The following is a 15965-nucleotide window of genomic DNA, read 5'->3' as shown; positions in this document are numbered from 1 at the left end:
AAAATGTTATCGAACAGTGGTTTAGGTTGAGTTATTGGAGACCGAGTCATAGTCCACCCTATTTCTTTCTCGTTCACTATTTTGCTTATGTGGACACCGTCTATTGGTTTATTTATATTTTTCACTAAATTTATAACTAATTTTTTAAATATGTCTAATATAATTTTTCAAAAGTCATGTTACTTTTTTTTAAAAAAATAATAGTACATGGGTGTTTTTATAAAAAAATAAAAAGTTTTTTTTTAATTATTTATTTATTTCTATTTTTTAATATACATAAATTAGGTTATATAATAAAATAATCTCTAAACTTTTAGGACGGTGTCTATTTTATATATGTAATTTAAATTATTTACTAAATTATTATATTATATTATATTTTATTTATTACATTTTTTAAAGTTTAACATTAAGTATCGGTAAAAAGATTTAAATCATTTGACCTATTCGTTGATAATATATATCTTAACAAGTTGAATTATATTTAAATTAACGTTATTTTATTGTCTTTCTAACCGATTCGTGAAGGAAAAATCGTCAATTTTGTTGACTTGGATTTCAATTTTGTTGACTTGAACAACACGTGCTCTGTGACCCTTCAATATTCAGTATTTTATGAATGTTATGACACATGTTATATTATGTTATGCGACGACTATAGGATAATGTGTTACGACTTCTGTTATGCCATGTACATCATGTTCGCATGATTGTTTTCAAGACTATAAAATGTTGGTATGTCACGTGCATTGAGACACTTTCGTGTTATGACGAGTATGAACATGCACATTAAGATATTTATGTGCCTCATGATATCATGCAGACTCCTTTCCCGCACTAGCTGAAGGGCATATACATGGGTACATATATGCCCGCGCTAACGAGTCTATATGTAGAGAAGTATTACACATCCAATTTTAGCCCGAACTGAAAAGCAAAGTTCAAGGGTATGAAATGATTTAATAAAATGATAGGTCTCTCTACGATTGCTTATGTATGTATTTTCTGACCCTAATAGTAAGGTCATACTAAATATTTCTTAAAATACTCAAGTCACGTGTCAAGACCAAAGCTAGGTAAAAGATGACCTTTCCCGTTCGTAGTCTTTAATTTTAGTGGGCCTTGAGATTGAAAAAGAGAGGCCCATGTTTCATGGGCTCTACATGGACCAAAGTAGATGGGCTATGGTTCATGGGCTCTCAATTTATCAATATTATATTTTCATTTGACTTAATTTCATTTTAATATATATTTAAAAATTTTAAAAGTTATTTTTAAAGAGGGTAAAAAAAAAGTAATTATAACAATAATTATAAAATTAAAATTGATATATGTATATATATATATATATATCGTAAATAAAAATATTTTTTAAAAAATTTAAAAATAAACTCAGTTAAACTCAATCTAAAGTTTTCATTTATTTGAACTCGACCAGACCAAAGTAAGTTCATAAGTCAATCCAAACTGTTCGGGTTATGCTAGATTAATTGGATTTTTTAGATCATTAAATTTTTAATACCCCTCATTGCTTCAGTTTCGATCAATTTTGGATTGGATAAATACTCGATTTCGACGTCAATTCTAGATTAATTTCGACAAAAATTAGCTTGAATCGACCAAATTTTTGTTTAACTTGTTCGGTCATATACGAACATATTTCTACTTTTATCTTTTAGTGAAGGAGAAGATTGTTGTGGTAAATAAAGTTTTTGTTGGTTTAAAAACCTTTTGAAGCATTCAAGGATTTGATTTGTCGTTGAAGTGAAGAACAAGGAACTATATAATATGATGCCATTTCCATTTTGCGTTTGTTTCAAGTGACTTTAATTCCTAAATTTTTTTTTTTTTTTTTTTTAAATTTAATTTAGTGACGGGTTAGCTAGTTAAAACGTTTTACACCGTTAGATATATAATTTACTTAAAATATTATAAAGAAATTAGTATAGATAATTTTAACGGGTCGTAGAGAAGTTGTATAGAATGTGGAGAATGAGTACTAATTGGAGAGAAATGATATCACTGTTCTAGGAATGTGTAATAGCTAAAGCCCACAAATAGTAGATATTGTCTGCTTTGTCGTGTTACGTATCATCGTCGTTAGCCTTGGGGGTCCAACGTCTTCGCTAGCACACTAATCGGTGTTTAGCTTTGATACTATATGTAGTAGTCCAAGCCCATTGCTGGTAGATAATGTCTATGAGTACTAATTGGAGAGAAATGATATCACTGTTCTAGGAATGTGTAACAGCTAAAGCCCACAAATAGTCGATATTGTCTGCTTTGTCCTATTACGTATCATCGTCATTAGCCTTGGGGGTCCAGCGTCTTCGCTAGCACACTAATCGGTGTTTAGGTTTGATACTATATGTAGTAGTCCAAACTCATTGCTGGTAGATAATGTCCACTTTAGCCCGTTATGTATAGTCGTCAGGCTCACGATTTTAAAATGAGTTTACTAGAGAGAAGTTTCCACACCCTTAAAACCATGAGGTTGACGACTATATATAATTGGCGAAAACAGATAATATTACGATAAATCGATAAATGTTATAAATTTTGCCGCTTTCAAATTTGACCTAATTGTAGGGATGGTGGGTGGCCATGAAGGAGGCATCATAACCCCCAACAAAACATGCATCCCACGAATGGGTCAACAAACAAAAACTATTGGAAATAGATGCTTTGTATTCTTATAAAATTCTCAAAAGGCTCGTCCTCGATGTTCAGGATTTGGAATTTAGATTCGGTATCTGATGACCCTATGACCCTAGCTACTAGCCCTACAAACCAATACGGGTTATTTTAGCATGCTTTGTCCTCACTCACGTGTGTTCTCTTTCCCTTACGGGCTTCCTCAAAGCTTTAAAACACATATGTTAGAGAAAGGTTTACACACCCTTATAAAAAATGTTTTGTTCTCCTCCCCAACCAATGTGGGACATCACAATCCACCCTCCTTCGGGGCCCAGTGTCCTTGTTGGCACTCGTTCCTTTCTTCAATCGATATAGGACCCCCCTTCGAAGAACAGCCTCCTCGCTAGCACATCACCTCGTGTCTAGCTCTAATACCATTTGTAACGACTTAGGTCCAACGCTAGCAGATAATGTCCTCTTTGGACTTTCCCTTACGGACTTAAAATGCATTTGCTAGGGGAAGGTTTCTACACGTTTATAAAGAGTGTTTCGTTCTCCTCCAAACCAATGTAGAACATCATAATATCGAAATAAAATAAACCGACCAAAATAAAATTTAGGTCGGAACGGACTAAACGGGAGAGGATTGTAACGGGTGGTTGGGAGGGGAGTTTGGTGGGCATAATTGAAGGGACGTGTGCATGTGGGAAAGAGGCGATTATGGAGATGCACGTGAAAGATGAGAAAAAGGCAAATTAAAGGCCAAAATGCTCATTTTTTCAAGTGGGTGGGGGCTCTGATGGAGGCTCCTTGTGTCATCTCCAAAGCCCTACTTCCAATTACAACGTCTTAACCAATTCGGGTTCGATATCGTTCGTTCTTTTCCATATTTGAGTTACGGAGGTCTAAAAAAACTTAAGTTAATTTGTAAATTTCGTTTCGGTGTTATCAGTTTTCACTCAAAGTCACGATTTTTTAAAAAGAAAATTTCACCATTTCTGTAATGACCAATACTTAGAATTCGACACTCGACATTGTCTTGCGACATTGTAAAATCCCACATCAGTTGGGGAGGAGAACGAAACACCTTTTTAAGGGTGTGAAAACCTCTCCCTAGTAGACACAATTTAAAACCGTGAGGCTAACGAAGATACGTAACAGACCAAAGTAGACAATATCTACTAGCAGTGCGTCTGGGCAGAGCCAGACACAGGGCAATGTGTCAGTGATGTGCCAGTAAGGATGCTGGGCCCCGAATGAGGGTGGATTTAGTAGAGATCCCACATTGATTGGAGAAAGGAACGAGTGTCACCGAGAACGCTGGGTTTCGAAGGGGGGTGGATTGTAAGATCCCACATCGGTTGGGAGGAGAATGAAACACTCTTTCTAATGGTGTAGAAACCTCTCCCTAGCAAACGCATTTTAAAACCGACAAAATTGCTCTAAGAAAAACACGTTTAACGCTTAACTATGAAGTTCCTATAACTGATCTGCCGAAAATGAATGTAACAGTGCAAACCCTTCTTCTCTTCTAGGCTTCCCTCAAGATTTTACACTTATTTTAAGAAGTGGTTCAGATTTTAGATTTTATTGGTGAGCATATCTCGTTCCTCTGATTAATATACACGAGACAATCTCGACATAATTATTAATATAAATAGACATAATTTTAAAAAATGGAACAAAAAAAAAATGGTATTATTGTAAATTAGATTGGGCAAGAATGGGTCCAAATAGTTGAAGTACCCAAGAAGAGGACCACACCCTAACTTCGAAGGGCGATGGGTCGCAACTCACCTTACTCATGAAAGCAACCAAACACTTCAATTATTCTTGCTCTCTCACATTCACAATTTCGATTCGAGAAAGTCACCGACCTTTCAGTTTTACGTCTAGTTGATTCGTGAATCTTAAAAAATATTTAATAGATTCTCGAACTTTTTATTTTTGTGTGTAAATATTTAAATGTTAAGAAATTTCGTGTTTAATAGATTTTTTATGATCGATATCTTTTTTTAATATATAGACATAAACGACATAAAATTGAGAGTTTAAAAGCATTTTTAAAGTTGAGTGACGTATTAGACACAAAATTGAAAGTTTGAATACTCATTAGACGACGAAACGTAATATCTATTACCGGTGGGCTTGGGTGATACATGTATCAGAATCAAATATTAGGTGGTATGCTAGCGAGATCGCTGAGCCTCGAAATGGGTAAATTGTGAGATCCCACATTGGTTGGAGAGAAGAATGAAGCATACATTCCTTATAAGAGTGTGAAAACCTCTCCCATCAGCGAGAACGTTGGGCCCCAAGCCCCAAAAGAAAATAGATTGCGAAGGGTATAAAGGGTGTGAAAACCTCTCTAACCAGTAAGGACGTTGGGCCTCGAAAGGAGGTGGATTGTGAAGGGTATACTGTGGAAACCTCTCGCCAACGATGATGTTGGGTTCCGAAGAGTGGTAGATTGCGAAGGATATAAGAGTGTGGAAACCTCTCCCACGCCAATGAGAGCGCTCGGCTCTTAGAAACGAACAACCTTAAATTATTATTATTATAGTGAAGGCTTCCTTGAATAATATTTCTAACTTTATTGACATTTGCTTTTATCCCTCTCCCTACCTAAGATTTAAGGGCATTCTCTCTCCTCCATCCCTATAATTAATTTTAAGGGCTCTCTCTTTCTCTCTCTCAAATTTAATGGGCAATTAGGAGAAAGGTGTGGGCATTAAATGAAAATTAAATTAAAAATAAACCTAAAACCTATGAAACAAAAAAGATAATGTTTTAATATATTAATAATAATAATAATAATAATAATAATGATAATAAAAAAATATTTTAAACTTTCAATTAATTTAAAAAAAATTGAAATATACTCTTACCGTTCGTTTAAGATGAAGCAGATTAATATTTTGATTAAAAAATAGCCTTGTCTTTTAACCGTGTTTTAAAAATACTAACTTTAAAAGGTTTCATTAATATTTTTCACCTTTATTTAAAAAAAAAAAAAATCAAGATTTTTTTATCTCTGTCTAAATTTTTTTTAATTTTTAAAAAATTTAAAGAATAATTTAAAACTTTTTGAAAATTTTTAAAAAATTTAGAGCTACAAAATATTTTAAAAATACTTTTAAAATATCGATAAAACTATGCTAATTTTATTAATTTGGCAAAATAATTAACTATGAATTATTTGGACTAAGATTTTAAAAATTTAATAATTAGCTAATTTTGTTTATATCTACAATTATTCATAATTATTTAATATTGGGAAATTAAAAAAAAAAAAAAAAACCANGACACGTGCTGTCTGATTCTTGGTAGATACGAATTTGATAACCCAACTTTGCTGGACCATTCACATGCACCTCCACGTGTTTTATCTTCTTTTTATTCTTTTTTTTTAAATATATATATATATATTTATTTGCTCAAATTCTAACTATTTTATTTTAAAAAATTTATATTTTGTAAGTTAGTTATTTTTTCTTTTAATTATTAATTAAAAGTTAATGTGACATTTATTTTTATTAAAGAATATTTGTTATAATTTTTTTAATTATTAAACTTTTTATAAAAAAAATATTATTGTGATTATTTTTTTCTCTCTGTCATTACCATTAAGAATCGAGGCGAAGAGGAAAGAAAGGAAAAAAAAAGTACGGTCGTCGGCGACCAGTAGCTACGAGTGGGGAGACGTCAACAATTAGAATTGAGAAGAAGGGAAAGTAAAGAGAAAAAAAGTACAGTCATCAGCGATCGGTGGCTACGAGTGGCGAGATGCCAACAATTAAGAATCGAGAAGAAGGAGAAAATAAGGAGAAAAAAAGTATTGTCGTCAGCGATTGGTGACTGTGAGTGGCAAGACGCCAACAATTAACAATCGAGAAGAAGGGGAAAGAAAGGAGAAAAAAGATAATTTCGTCAGCAACCGGTAACTTCGAGTAACTAGACGCCAACAATTAAGAATCGAGAAAATGGAAAAAGAAATGAAAGTTATTACCATCAGTAGCGACATACACGCAGAAATATATGAATATAATTATTAGTTTGAAATTTGAATTTAATTTAAATTTTTAAAAAAACATTATTAAATATAAAATTAAAATTTATGTTGAATAAAAATTATTTGGTTATTATAATTATCTTTGCATAAATGTTACTTTTTATTATTTCCACCAATTTTATGAAAATAAAGTTTCCACGTGGAATGTTTGGTTGAAATGGGTGTCGAGTCATTTTCAAACTTTTAAGAACGTTGGGATAATTCTTTCTATTTCCTTTCTAAAATTTAATATTATATATATATATATATATATATATATATATATATATATATATATATATATTTTACTTTATTAAAAAAAATCATTTTTAACGCAGAATTGTTAATATAGTAAGGGTAAGGTCTGATACCATGTTAGGAACTACGGCCTCCATAATGTTATATTACTTATAAATACATGATTATCCCCGTAATTAGCCAATGTAGGACTCCTCCCAATAAGTCTCATCCTCTTATAATTGGCTCCAAATTATAGAGGTAACCTCCAATCCGAACAAAATTGGATGTGTAATACTTTCCTACACACAATCTACACGTGCGAGTGTGAGTCTCCATGTAGTTCGCACACAAATGTTTTAGAGCTTTGCATGGAAGAAAAAAACAATGCCGTAGAGAAGAAGCCATTGAAAGTCTATTTACTTGTGTGATTGCCGAGACCCCTTTACCCATCATAGTCAGGTTAGTTATCCGTAGCCAAACGTCTGGATGTCAACGAACCCTCGTGATATGGAATCACTACAAGAGGAGTAAGATTCAGATTACCTTGTTAATCGAATATCTCAAGGCAAGAAGAATAACACTTGTTTGAGATTTGAATCACTCCACAAGCAAAATCGATCATGTCTAGCTTGAATGATTTTTGTTGATCAAATATCTCAAGGCAATAACACTTGTTTGATATTCGAATCACTCTACAAGCAAGATTGATCATGTCGAGCTTAAATGATTCTACATGCAACCTAAACTACATACAATTGCAAAGAAACTTTAGCCAGGCCTCAAACTAAAACTGTTAAAGACATTCCAATAGTTCTAACATTCATATTCGATGATCATAATTAACCATTAGGTAAATGTAATCTAAAGTAAATAAAAAGTCTTAAAATATATCAATGAAATACAATAACTCTAAATTACTCTAAATCCACCGAAAATTTATAACAATGAAATTTTATTTTCTTCAATGTGCACGACTTGAAATATTTTTGATAATTTCAACAACATTTTCTTCGCACCTTCATTGAAGTATATTGTATGATTGATGTCTTTTAGTTCATATCACACTGAGTATCATACGTGGCATGATGATGATCATCATCACAGTACATACGTCCATACTCATTATCATAAATGGGAAGTAACCCGATGTATATGAATACACAATATGCATGAATTTCCTACAATTTTCATCTTAAATTATTCTTACACACAACCCTATATATCATTCACACATTACCCTAGATAACATGCATAAATTGGCCTTCATACGTTCATCATCATTAACATCAAGGGTTGTGTCTTAAAAAAACTCATCGTCATCATGCACCATGTCATTTAATACATGCACATCATCTTAATATAAAATATCATCATGCATTTTACATTAACATATCATCATTTAACATCATCACATTATTATTTTTGATTATTTTATTTATTTATTTATTATTATTATTATCATTTTTTTTTGTGGTTGTTACACAAAATAAAATGCAAAATTTAAGATTATTTATTTATTAATTTAGAGAAATATTAGGATTAAAAAACGGCATTCATGACAAATTAAAATTTTGAAAAAAATATTTATTTAATTTCAACTACTTATTTTTATTGGTGAGACAAAATATTATTTAAATGTTTGATCGATAATTAATAACCAAAATGAAAGAAAGAGGAAAAGAGATTGCTAATTATTGGCCTCAATTATTTATAAGTCGGTGAATGTAATGATTTAAATAATTTGTTAAATATTTTAATTATATATCACGTTTTCTTTCAACCTTCATAATAAAAATAAAAATAAAAATAAAACCCTGAAGAAAATAAGATTTTCAAAGTTTGATTCTACGTTTTATCCATCTTCGATCCTAATGGAATTTAGAATTCACGGGGCGGGGCGCTTTTTGAATAGGCTACATTGCTTTCTTCGATCCTAATGGAATTTAGAATTCACGGGGCGGGACGCTTTTTGAATAGGCTACATTGCTTTCTTCGATCCTAATGGAATTTAGAATTCACGGGGCGGGGCGCTTTTTGAATAGGCTACATTGCTTTATATCTCTGTCCTTACCGTCTTACGGTCTGTCTCTGGGGCGGGACGCTTTTTGAATAGGCTACATTGCTTTATATCTCTGTCCTTACCGTCTTACGGTCTGTCTCTGGTTGGCTTTATATCTCTGTCCTTACCGTCTTACGGTCTGTCTCTGGGGCGGGGCGCTTTTTGAATAGGCTACATTGCTTTATATCTCTGTCCTTACCGTCTTACGGTCTGTCTCTGGTTGCTTTATATCTCTGTCCTTACCGTCTTATGGTCTGTCTCTGGTGCGGGGCGCTTTTTGAATAGGCTACATTGCTTTATATCTCTGTCCTTACCGTCTTACGGTTTGTCTCTTTTTTGAGGTTCCACTATTTAGCCAACTCGACCCTATTCGTTTAGGACGTAAACATTCCTTTTTTGTAAGGACTTAGATCCACCGCTAGCAGATATTATCCTCTTTGTGCTTTCCCTTTCGGGCTTCCCTTCAAGGCTTTAAAACTGTCTGTTAGGGGAAGGTTTCCACACCCTTATAAATGATGGTTTGTTCTCCTCCCTAATCAATGTGGGACATCACATTTTCGATGACTCAATCATAAGAAACACATGGTTAAACGTGCTTTACTTGAAATAATTAGATGTTACGTGACCTCCTAAGAATTTTCCTAAAAGACATGTGAGTGAGAACAAAACATGTTAGAATGACTCGTGTTGGTCTGTATGGATATTCTTCACTCTTAAGAAGCGATGTAGGAAAAAAGTGGGACCATATGGTACCGCATTCGAATTCTAAATCTTGATCAAAATATTAGACACAAGGCATTATACTAGTCTCAATCATTCAAGAAAAGAAAGTCCACAAGAGCGGGGAACTATAACCATTTTGTAACGACCCTTTCTTTCAATTGGGTCTTACAATCGTCCTGTAATGTAGGTTATATCCCTTTTCTCGTACACATCCATAATGGAAGATCGAGCTGGGAGCTCAATCTCGTAAATCTCTCGAATTCCAATCGTGTTTAGAGTTAGAAATTAAATTAAAATCTCGATTAAATAAAAGCAAAATTATAATTAAAAAAATAATAAATAAATAAATGGGAAGAAGTAAAGGAAGTGTATTTTATGCACGTCACGAATACACATCTTAGATCTGAACCAGTTGTAAATATAAATTTTATATAGAAATAAAAAAAGAATTATATATAAATTATAAATAAATAAATAGAAAAAAAAAAAAAAATCACTCCATTGTACTATTCAGATCAAGCCTCGGCCAAAACCGCCGTTACCAAAACCAAATATGGATCTGAACGCTGACTCCGTCTCTCTGACTCTGACTCTTCCGTCTCTCTCTCTTTCCTTGTGACATATAGAAAGTTCTGCGACTGATTTCCTCCATTTGCATTTACTCATTTTCTCTACCTTCATTTTCATTACCATCTCCTTCGATTTCTCTCTCTACGGATACCTATATGTCGTTTTTCTGATCGGAGCTTCGAATCGTCGCCGTCATGAACCGGAACTGGAGGGAGTCACTTTCTGGTGGACGGAATGCTCCTCTGTTGTCGCAGCACCGTCGTGGTCATAGCTTCACTGGAATCTCTAGGGATTCCGATGAGAATCTGGATCTCTTCTCTAAGAATCGACGGAGTCTCTCTGTTGCTGCTTCTGATGGCTCCACTGATGGTAATGATCCTTTCTGATTAACGGAGTTGTGTGGATTGATGTAATGTTGCTGGATGTGAGTTTTTTTCTTTTTTTTGTTGTTGTTGCGTTTGGCCGTTGAATGAGGTTTTTGAAGTCTGTAGTGACTTGATTTGGAGGCTGTTGTAGTTCTGATTTTATGGTTTTATGACTCTATGGACGGATTCAACTGTGTGTGGTTGTGAATTTGGAATCCTTTTGTTGTTCTGCTTGGATCGTTCTTGATTAGTGTTGTTCTGCTTGTTTGTTGCTCGGCGTGACTGTGGTTATTAAGTTGTTTGATCTGATTTTGATGTCAGTGCCGGTGAAATTGGGGAGGCTTTCAGTTGGATCGGTGAAATTGGCTAAGAGTGGGATCGACGATCTGCTGTCATCGACTGAGGGAGGAAAACACGATTATGACTGGTAACTTATTTGGCAAATTAGTAACGGCTTCAATGATTTCTATGTTTTTTTCTTGCTCTGGAACTTACTGCTTTTGACGCTCTCTTTCATCAATTATCAATGTAGTAGTCTCGAAGCTATCTAAGATTTCATCTATAACCAAGGTATTTTGTAGGATTATCAATTATGGAGATGGTGAAGAAGTTGAAAAAATGTCAGAGTCTAGAAATGCTATGTTTTTACTTGATCTATTTATGTGATCATGAGCGGGGGGCCCTTTTGTATAATCCTTAAAACTTTAAAGTATCTCTTTAAGAGTGATAATGACACAGAAGTAAAACATATATTGTAATTAGAAAGTTGCAAGTACATGTCAATGACTTATCAAAAATATGAATACTGATGGTTGATGAGGGGTTATGTGAAGTAGATTCCAGCTATCCTGATCTTACTTTTAACAGGTAGTTCTTCCGTTTATTCTATCCTATTCACTGGTATTTATCACTGATATGGGCAAAATTTTGTACTTTCTTTTGTCCTGGTCTATGGTCTGAACGAGTCGCACATACACCCAGTACATGTTCCTCGATGCTGAGGGTATCCCTGAAGGGCGGGCGATTTGGTGATATTTCTGATTGACGGAGTGTTTCTAATAAGCGTGAACATCTTTCTTTTCTAGGGAAAAAAAGGGGTAGATCTTGATTGATGTTTGAAACTTCTAAGCTCGAACTTTACCTATCTTAGTGTGATGCACAATGTGTTCCGAAGCATGATTCTTCTCTGGTTAACCTTTGTGCTATAGGCTTCTCACACCACCTGGTACTCCTCTTTTCCCTTCATCCTCTGAAAGTGAAGTTCAATCCACGGTAGCAGCGCCAAGAAACAGCAGCTTAGTCAGGTCATCTTCGACAACAAAAGCTTCAAGGGTATAATTCAACCTTCTCTTCCTGAGTTGCATATGATCAAGTATCTTCACTTCAGTTTTTGTGAGATCCCCAACATCGGATGGGGAGGAGAACGAAACACCCTTTATAAGGGTGTGGGAACCTCTCCCTAGTAGACGCGTTTTAAAAACCTTGAGGGAAAACCCGAAAGGAAAAGCCCAAAGAAGACAATATCTACTGGCGGTGAGCTTGGGCCGTTACAGTTTTCTTCCTTCTATGTTGTGTGCTTCTTTGTTCATGACATTGTGTAACTCCTAAAGTACTTTTTAATGTTACTATACAAAAGCATTTCTCAAATGAGGAGATTCATGATCCCTCTTTAGTTGAATTATCTAGGGTGGTAGTAATTGCTTTCCCCATATCTGTTTCAGCTTTCAGTTTCACAATCAGAGAGTAACAATCCTTCAAGGCCAGCTAGGAGCAGTTCTGTGTCTCGGTCCTCTGTCTCCACTCCCCAGTATAGTAGCTATTCCTCCAATAGGTCTTCATCAATTCTTAACACAAGCTCAGCTTCAGTTTCCTCTTACATAAGGCCTGCCTCCCCGAGTACACGCAGTGCATCTACTGCAAGACCTTCTACTCCATCTTCACGCTCGACACCATCGAGGTCCTCGACCCCTTCAAGAGCCCGTCCATCCCCCACCAGCTCCTCCATTGACAAACCAAGGCAACTACAAAGTTCAAGGCCAACCACTCCTAGTTCTAGGCCTCAAATTCCTGCAAATTTGAGTTCTCCTGCAGCTCGGTCGAATTCCCGTCCATCTACTCCTACTCGACGAAATTCCGCTCCTTCACTCTCTTCTGTTGTCAGCACTCCATCTTCTACATCACGTGTTCTATCAACGAATGGACGCAGTTCAACATCTACATCTCGACCAAGTTCCCCTAGTCCTCGGGTCCGGGCTGCACCTCAGCCAATTGTCCTCCCTGATTTTCCTCTTGATACTCCTCCAAACCTCAGAACAACATTGCCCGACAGGCCGATTTCTGCTGGTAGATCCCGCCCAACTCCTACATCAGTTAGAGGGAGTCCAGAGACTACATCGACTGTTACTATGCCTAGAAGAGCATCATCACCAACTGTCTCAAGGGGAAGACTAACTGACGCTCCTGGAAGGGGCCGGGTGAATACCAATAGTCCTGAAACTAGGAGACTTTCAAGTTCCTCTGATTTGGGCGGAAGGAGACCTGTGAAGCCTTCTACAACTACAGCAGAAAGCAACGGATTTGGGAGGTCTATTTCAAAGAAATCCCTTGATGTGGCCATCAGAAATATGGTATGCTTCATCTTTTTTGTGCAGTTGGTTATATGTTATCTTTTGTAATGAATTTCAACAATCCAATCTGCTTGTATGGTGCAGGATATAAGAAATAGCCCTGGGAATGTGCGCTCAGGTTCAGGCAGTACTCTATTTCCACACAGCATCCGAGCAGCAGCCAGTCCCAAAACTCAGTCCATTGCTTCGAGTAACCCCGAAGCTATCGATACCGACTTCCAAATGAGCATTAACAACAACATGGAGAGAGGAAACCATTTTCACAGACACTCTGCAACAATGGGAACCGAAGGAGGAGAAAATGGAAGATTTTGTGCAAGCTTGAATCATTTGGACATCTATGAAAGCTCCCGTTATGATGCAATATTGCTGAAAGAGGACTTGAAAAACACGAATTGGCTGCACAGTGCCGATGATAAAACGGATTTGGCTTCCATTTTGGATAATGGATTTGAAGCTCTGCCTGAGCCTTTTGGCCTCTTGTAACATCTAAGATGATGATGGGGTTTGTACTGTATTTTTCTTTATTTCCTTTTCTATTTAATTATCATCATCATTATTATTTTTGGCATCATTTTGGGTCTGAAATATGAAAATGATGGAATCTGCCCAATTGTGCAGTGAATCCTCATAGGAGAGAAGATAAAAATATGGAGATTGTATGTGATTTCTGAAGATAAATTAGTTTTATCCTCTTAGGAGGCTCTGTTATCTGCAAATCTGAAGTATTTTTTGTGTATCCCAAACAATTTGTTTTGGGATAAAGTGGCATGTCATTCTGTCTTCAGAAAATTTGTGTTTCAACTTTTATATAGGGGTAATTTTTTTCTTTGGTTTAAAAACACGTTTACGTCCCTGTAATTTCGTTAAATTAACAATTTAGTCCTTAAATTTTTAGTACATAACGATTTAGTCCTTAAATTCTTTTAGTTGTAACAATTTGATGTTAGTATGTAACTATTAGAATTATTTTTGTTTGGTTTTCTAAAGTAGTTTTAATTTTAGATAATTAATTGTTGTCAATGAATTGATTTTGATTGAATTATCAATTTTAATTTTGATTTAATTTTTGTTTATTAACGACTATATTACAAACAATATGCTTTAAATTGTAGGCTTTAATTTATTTAAACATATAAGAAATTAACTAATGATACATGTTTTATTTTTTTAAATAACATTAAATTACAACTAAATATAAACAAAATCAAGTTAGAAATTTTTTTTTATGTCCCAATACTTAATTTCAAAAGACTCAGATGTTTTACACAAATCACTATTTTCTCGGGATGCATGTGAGTGAAGACAAAATATGTTGGAATGACTCATAGTGGTATGTAAAGATAGTTTTTTGGAAGAACTCTTATTGGTCTGTAGAGATAGTCTTCACTCTTAAGAAGTAAGAAACGTGATCATGTCATAAAAGAAGCAAGTAGCTTGAATGATAAGTACGACATTTAAAAGCCCATATTCATATTTAAATCCCTTGAAACAAACAGGTCATAAAGAGAAAGGCCCAACCCAAAGCAATCTCTTTTGTATGTTTTATTTTATATTTATTTTGCGTTCTATTTCCAAAAAACTTTTAAAAATTTCAATATAAATTAATATTTTGTTTCAAAAATATTTTTATGGTTTATTCCAATAGTAACTTTGGTATTAGAAAATGCAATCATGATGAAACCTATCATTTCATAAAACAACGTGACTTTAGTCTTTACTTTTCAGTGTAAGGCAAATTAGATGTGCAATGTAGACCCCAGTTGGGCTTGTATAAGTACCTTTGGACCTAGCTTTAGGCTAGCGTACTCTCATGTTGCTAGAAAGTCGTGGAGAGAAATGAGCGCACATAATATCATGGTGTACATAATATTGTAGTGTATGCACCCGTTACTAATCATAATGAAAAGTATCTTAATGTACGTGACATACAAAATGCATGAGATCCTCATTCCTCTGTTCTTTTCATAAACATAATTTTCATTATATAACATACCTCGCTTAATAGTATCATATAAATTTGGAGTGAACATGCTAGCATAATGTGTGTAACATAACATACAGAGGTTTCATGCATCATGTAACATTGAATTCACACTACGATTCATAACATAATATAACTGTCTCATGGTATAACATATATCATAGTAATAAACACAACATAATACACGTCAAACAATCACAAAACACGACATTTATAAGGGCCACAGGGTACACACCGTTCATACTACATACAATTCATCAACAACCAAGCCAATAGTACAACCACTTTACTTGGTTGATCTGAGTAGCCATACTACCTTAAACACCTCGAAAGGTGTAAAAAAAATGACTACATATCAAACCCAAGTTGGATCAGTCGAGCTGAAACTGTAAAAGAATATATTCTACTACTGACTCCGAACCGCCAATAAAATGAAACAGAGCAATTATTATGATTATTGTAACTCCTAGGATGAGAAATAGGTCCATTGTTTTTTACAAGAATAATTCGAGCATTTGTTGCCACTTAGTAGAGTGAGTCTATATAGCAAACTGGTAGGACGCAGAGATCGATTGATCCATATGAATCTCGAGAGTGGATGGTTGATCGCCGCCCCCTTGTCCGGGGGGGAGGCTTGCTATCGTAACCTTTTCTCCCGGTATATGTGAAAAAGAGTGACTCACCCTTTTTTATTCAGTTAGAAATTGGT

At 34.7% G+C, this 15965-nt stretch overlaps 1 protein-coding gene across 2 annotated transcripts; it reads left to right on the top strand.

Moving 5' to 3' along the window:
- The first annotated feature begins 10209 nt into the window (after positions 1-10209).
- On the top strand, positions 10210-13991 carry LOC111478201 (uncharacterized protein YMR317W-like). Of its 2 annotated transcripts, XM_023122361.1 has the most exons (6): positions 10210-10649; positions 10967-11072; positions 11854-11977; positions 12367-13272; positions 13357-13777; positions 13894-13991. In XM_023122361.1, exons 1-5 carry the CDS (start codon positions 10475-10477, stop codon positions 13756-13758), a joined length of 1713 nt encoding a protein of 570 aa, XP_022978129.1. In that variant the 5' UTR covers positions 10210-10474; the 3' UTR covers positions 13759-13777; positions 13894-13991. The 2 variants fall into 2 exon arrangements, with proteins under 2 accessions (XP_022978129.1, XP_022978128.1); XM_023122360.1 differs by having other exon boundaries at positions 13357-13991.
- The last annotated feature ends 1974 nt before the right edge of the window (positions 13992-15965 follow it).

Source organism: Cucurbita maxima, unplaced genomic scaffold (assembly GCF_002738345.1).
Source record: "Cucurbita maxima cultivar Rimu unplaced genomic scaffold, Cmax_1.0 Cma_Scf00004, whole genome shotgun sequence".
In the NCBI taxonomy this organism is placed as follows: domain Eukaryota; kingdom Viridiplantae; phylum Streptophyta; class Magnoliopsida; order Cucurbitales; family Cucurbitaceae; genus Cucurbita; species Cucurbita maxima.
The sequence above is the reverse complement of the archived record's forward strand: the minus strand, read 5'-3'. Positions and strand labels throughout refer to the sequence as shown.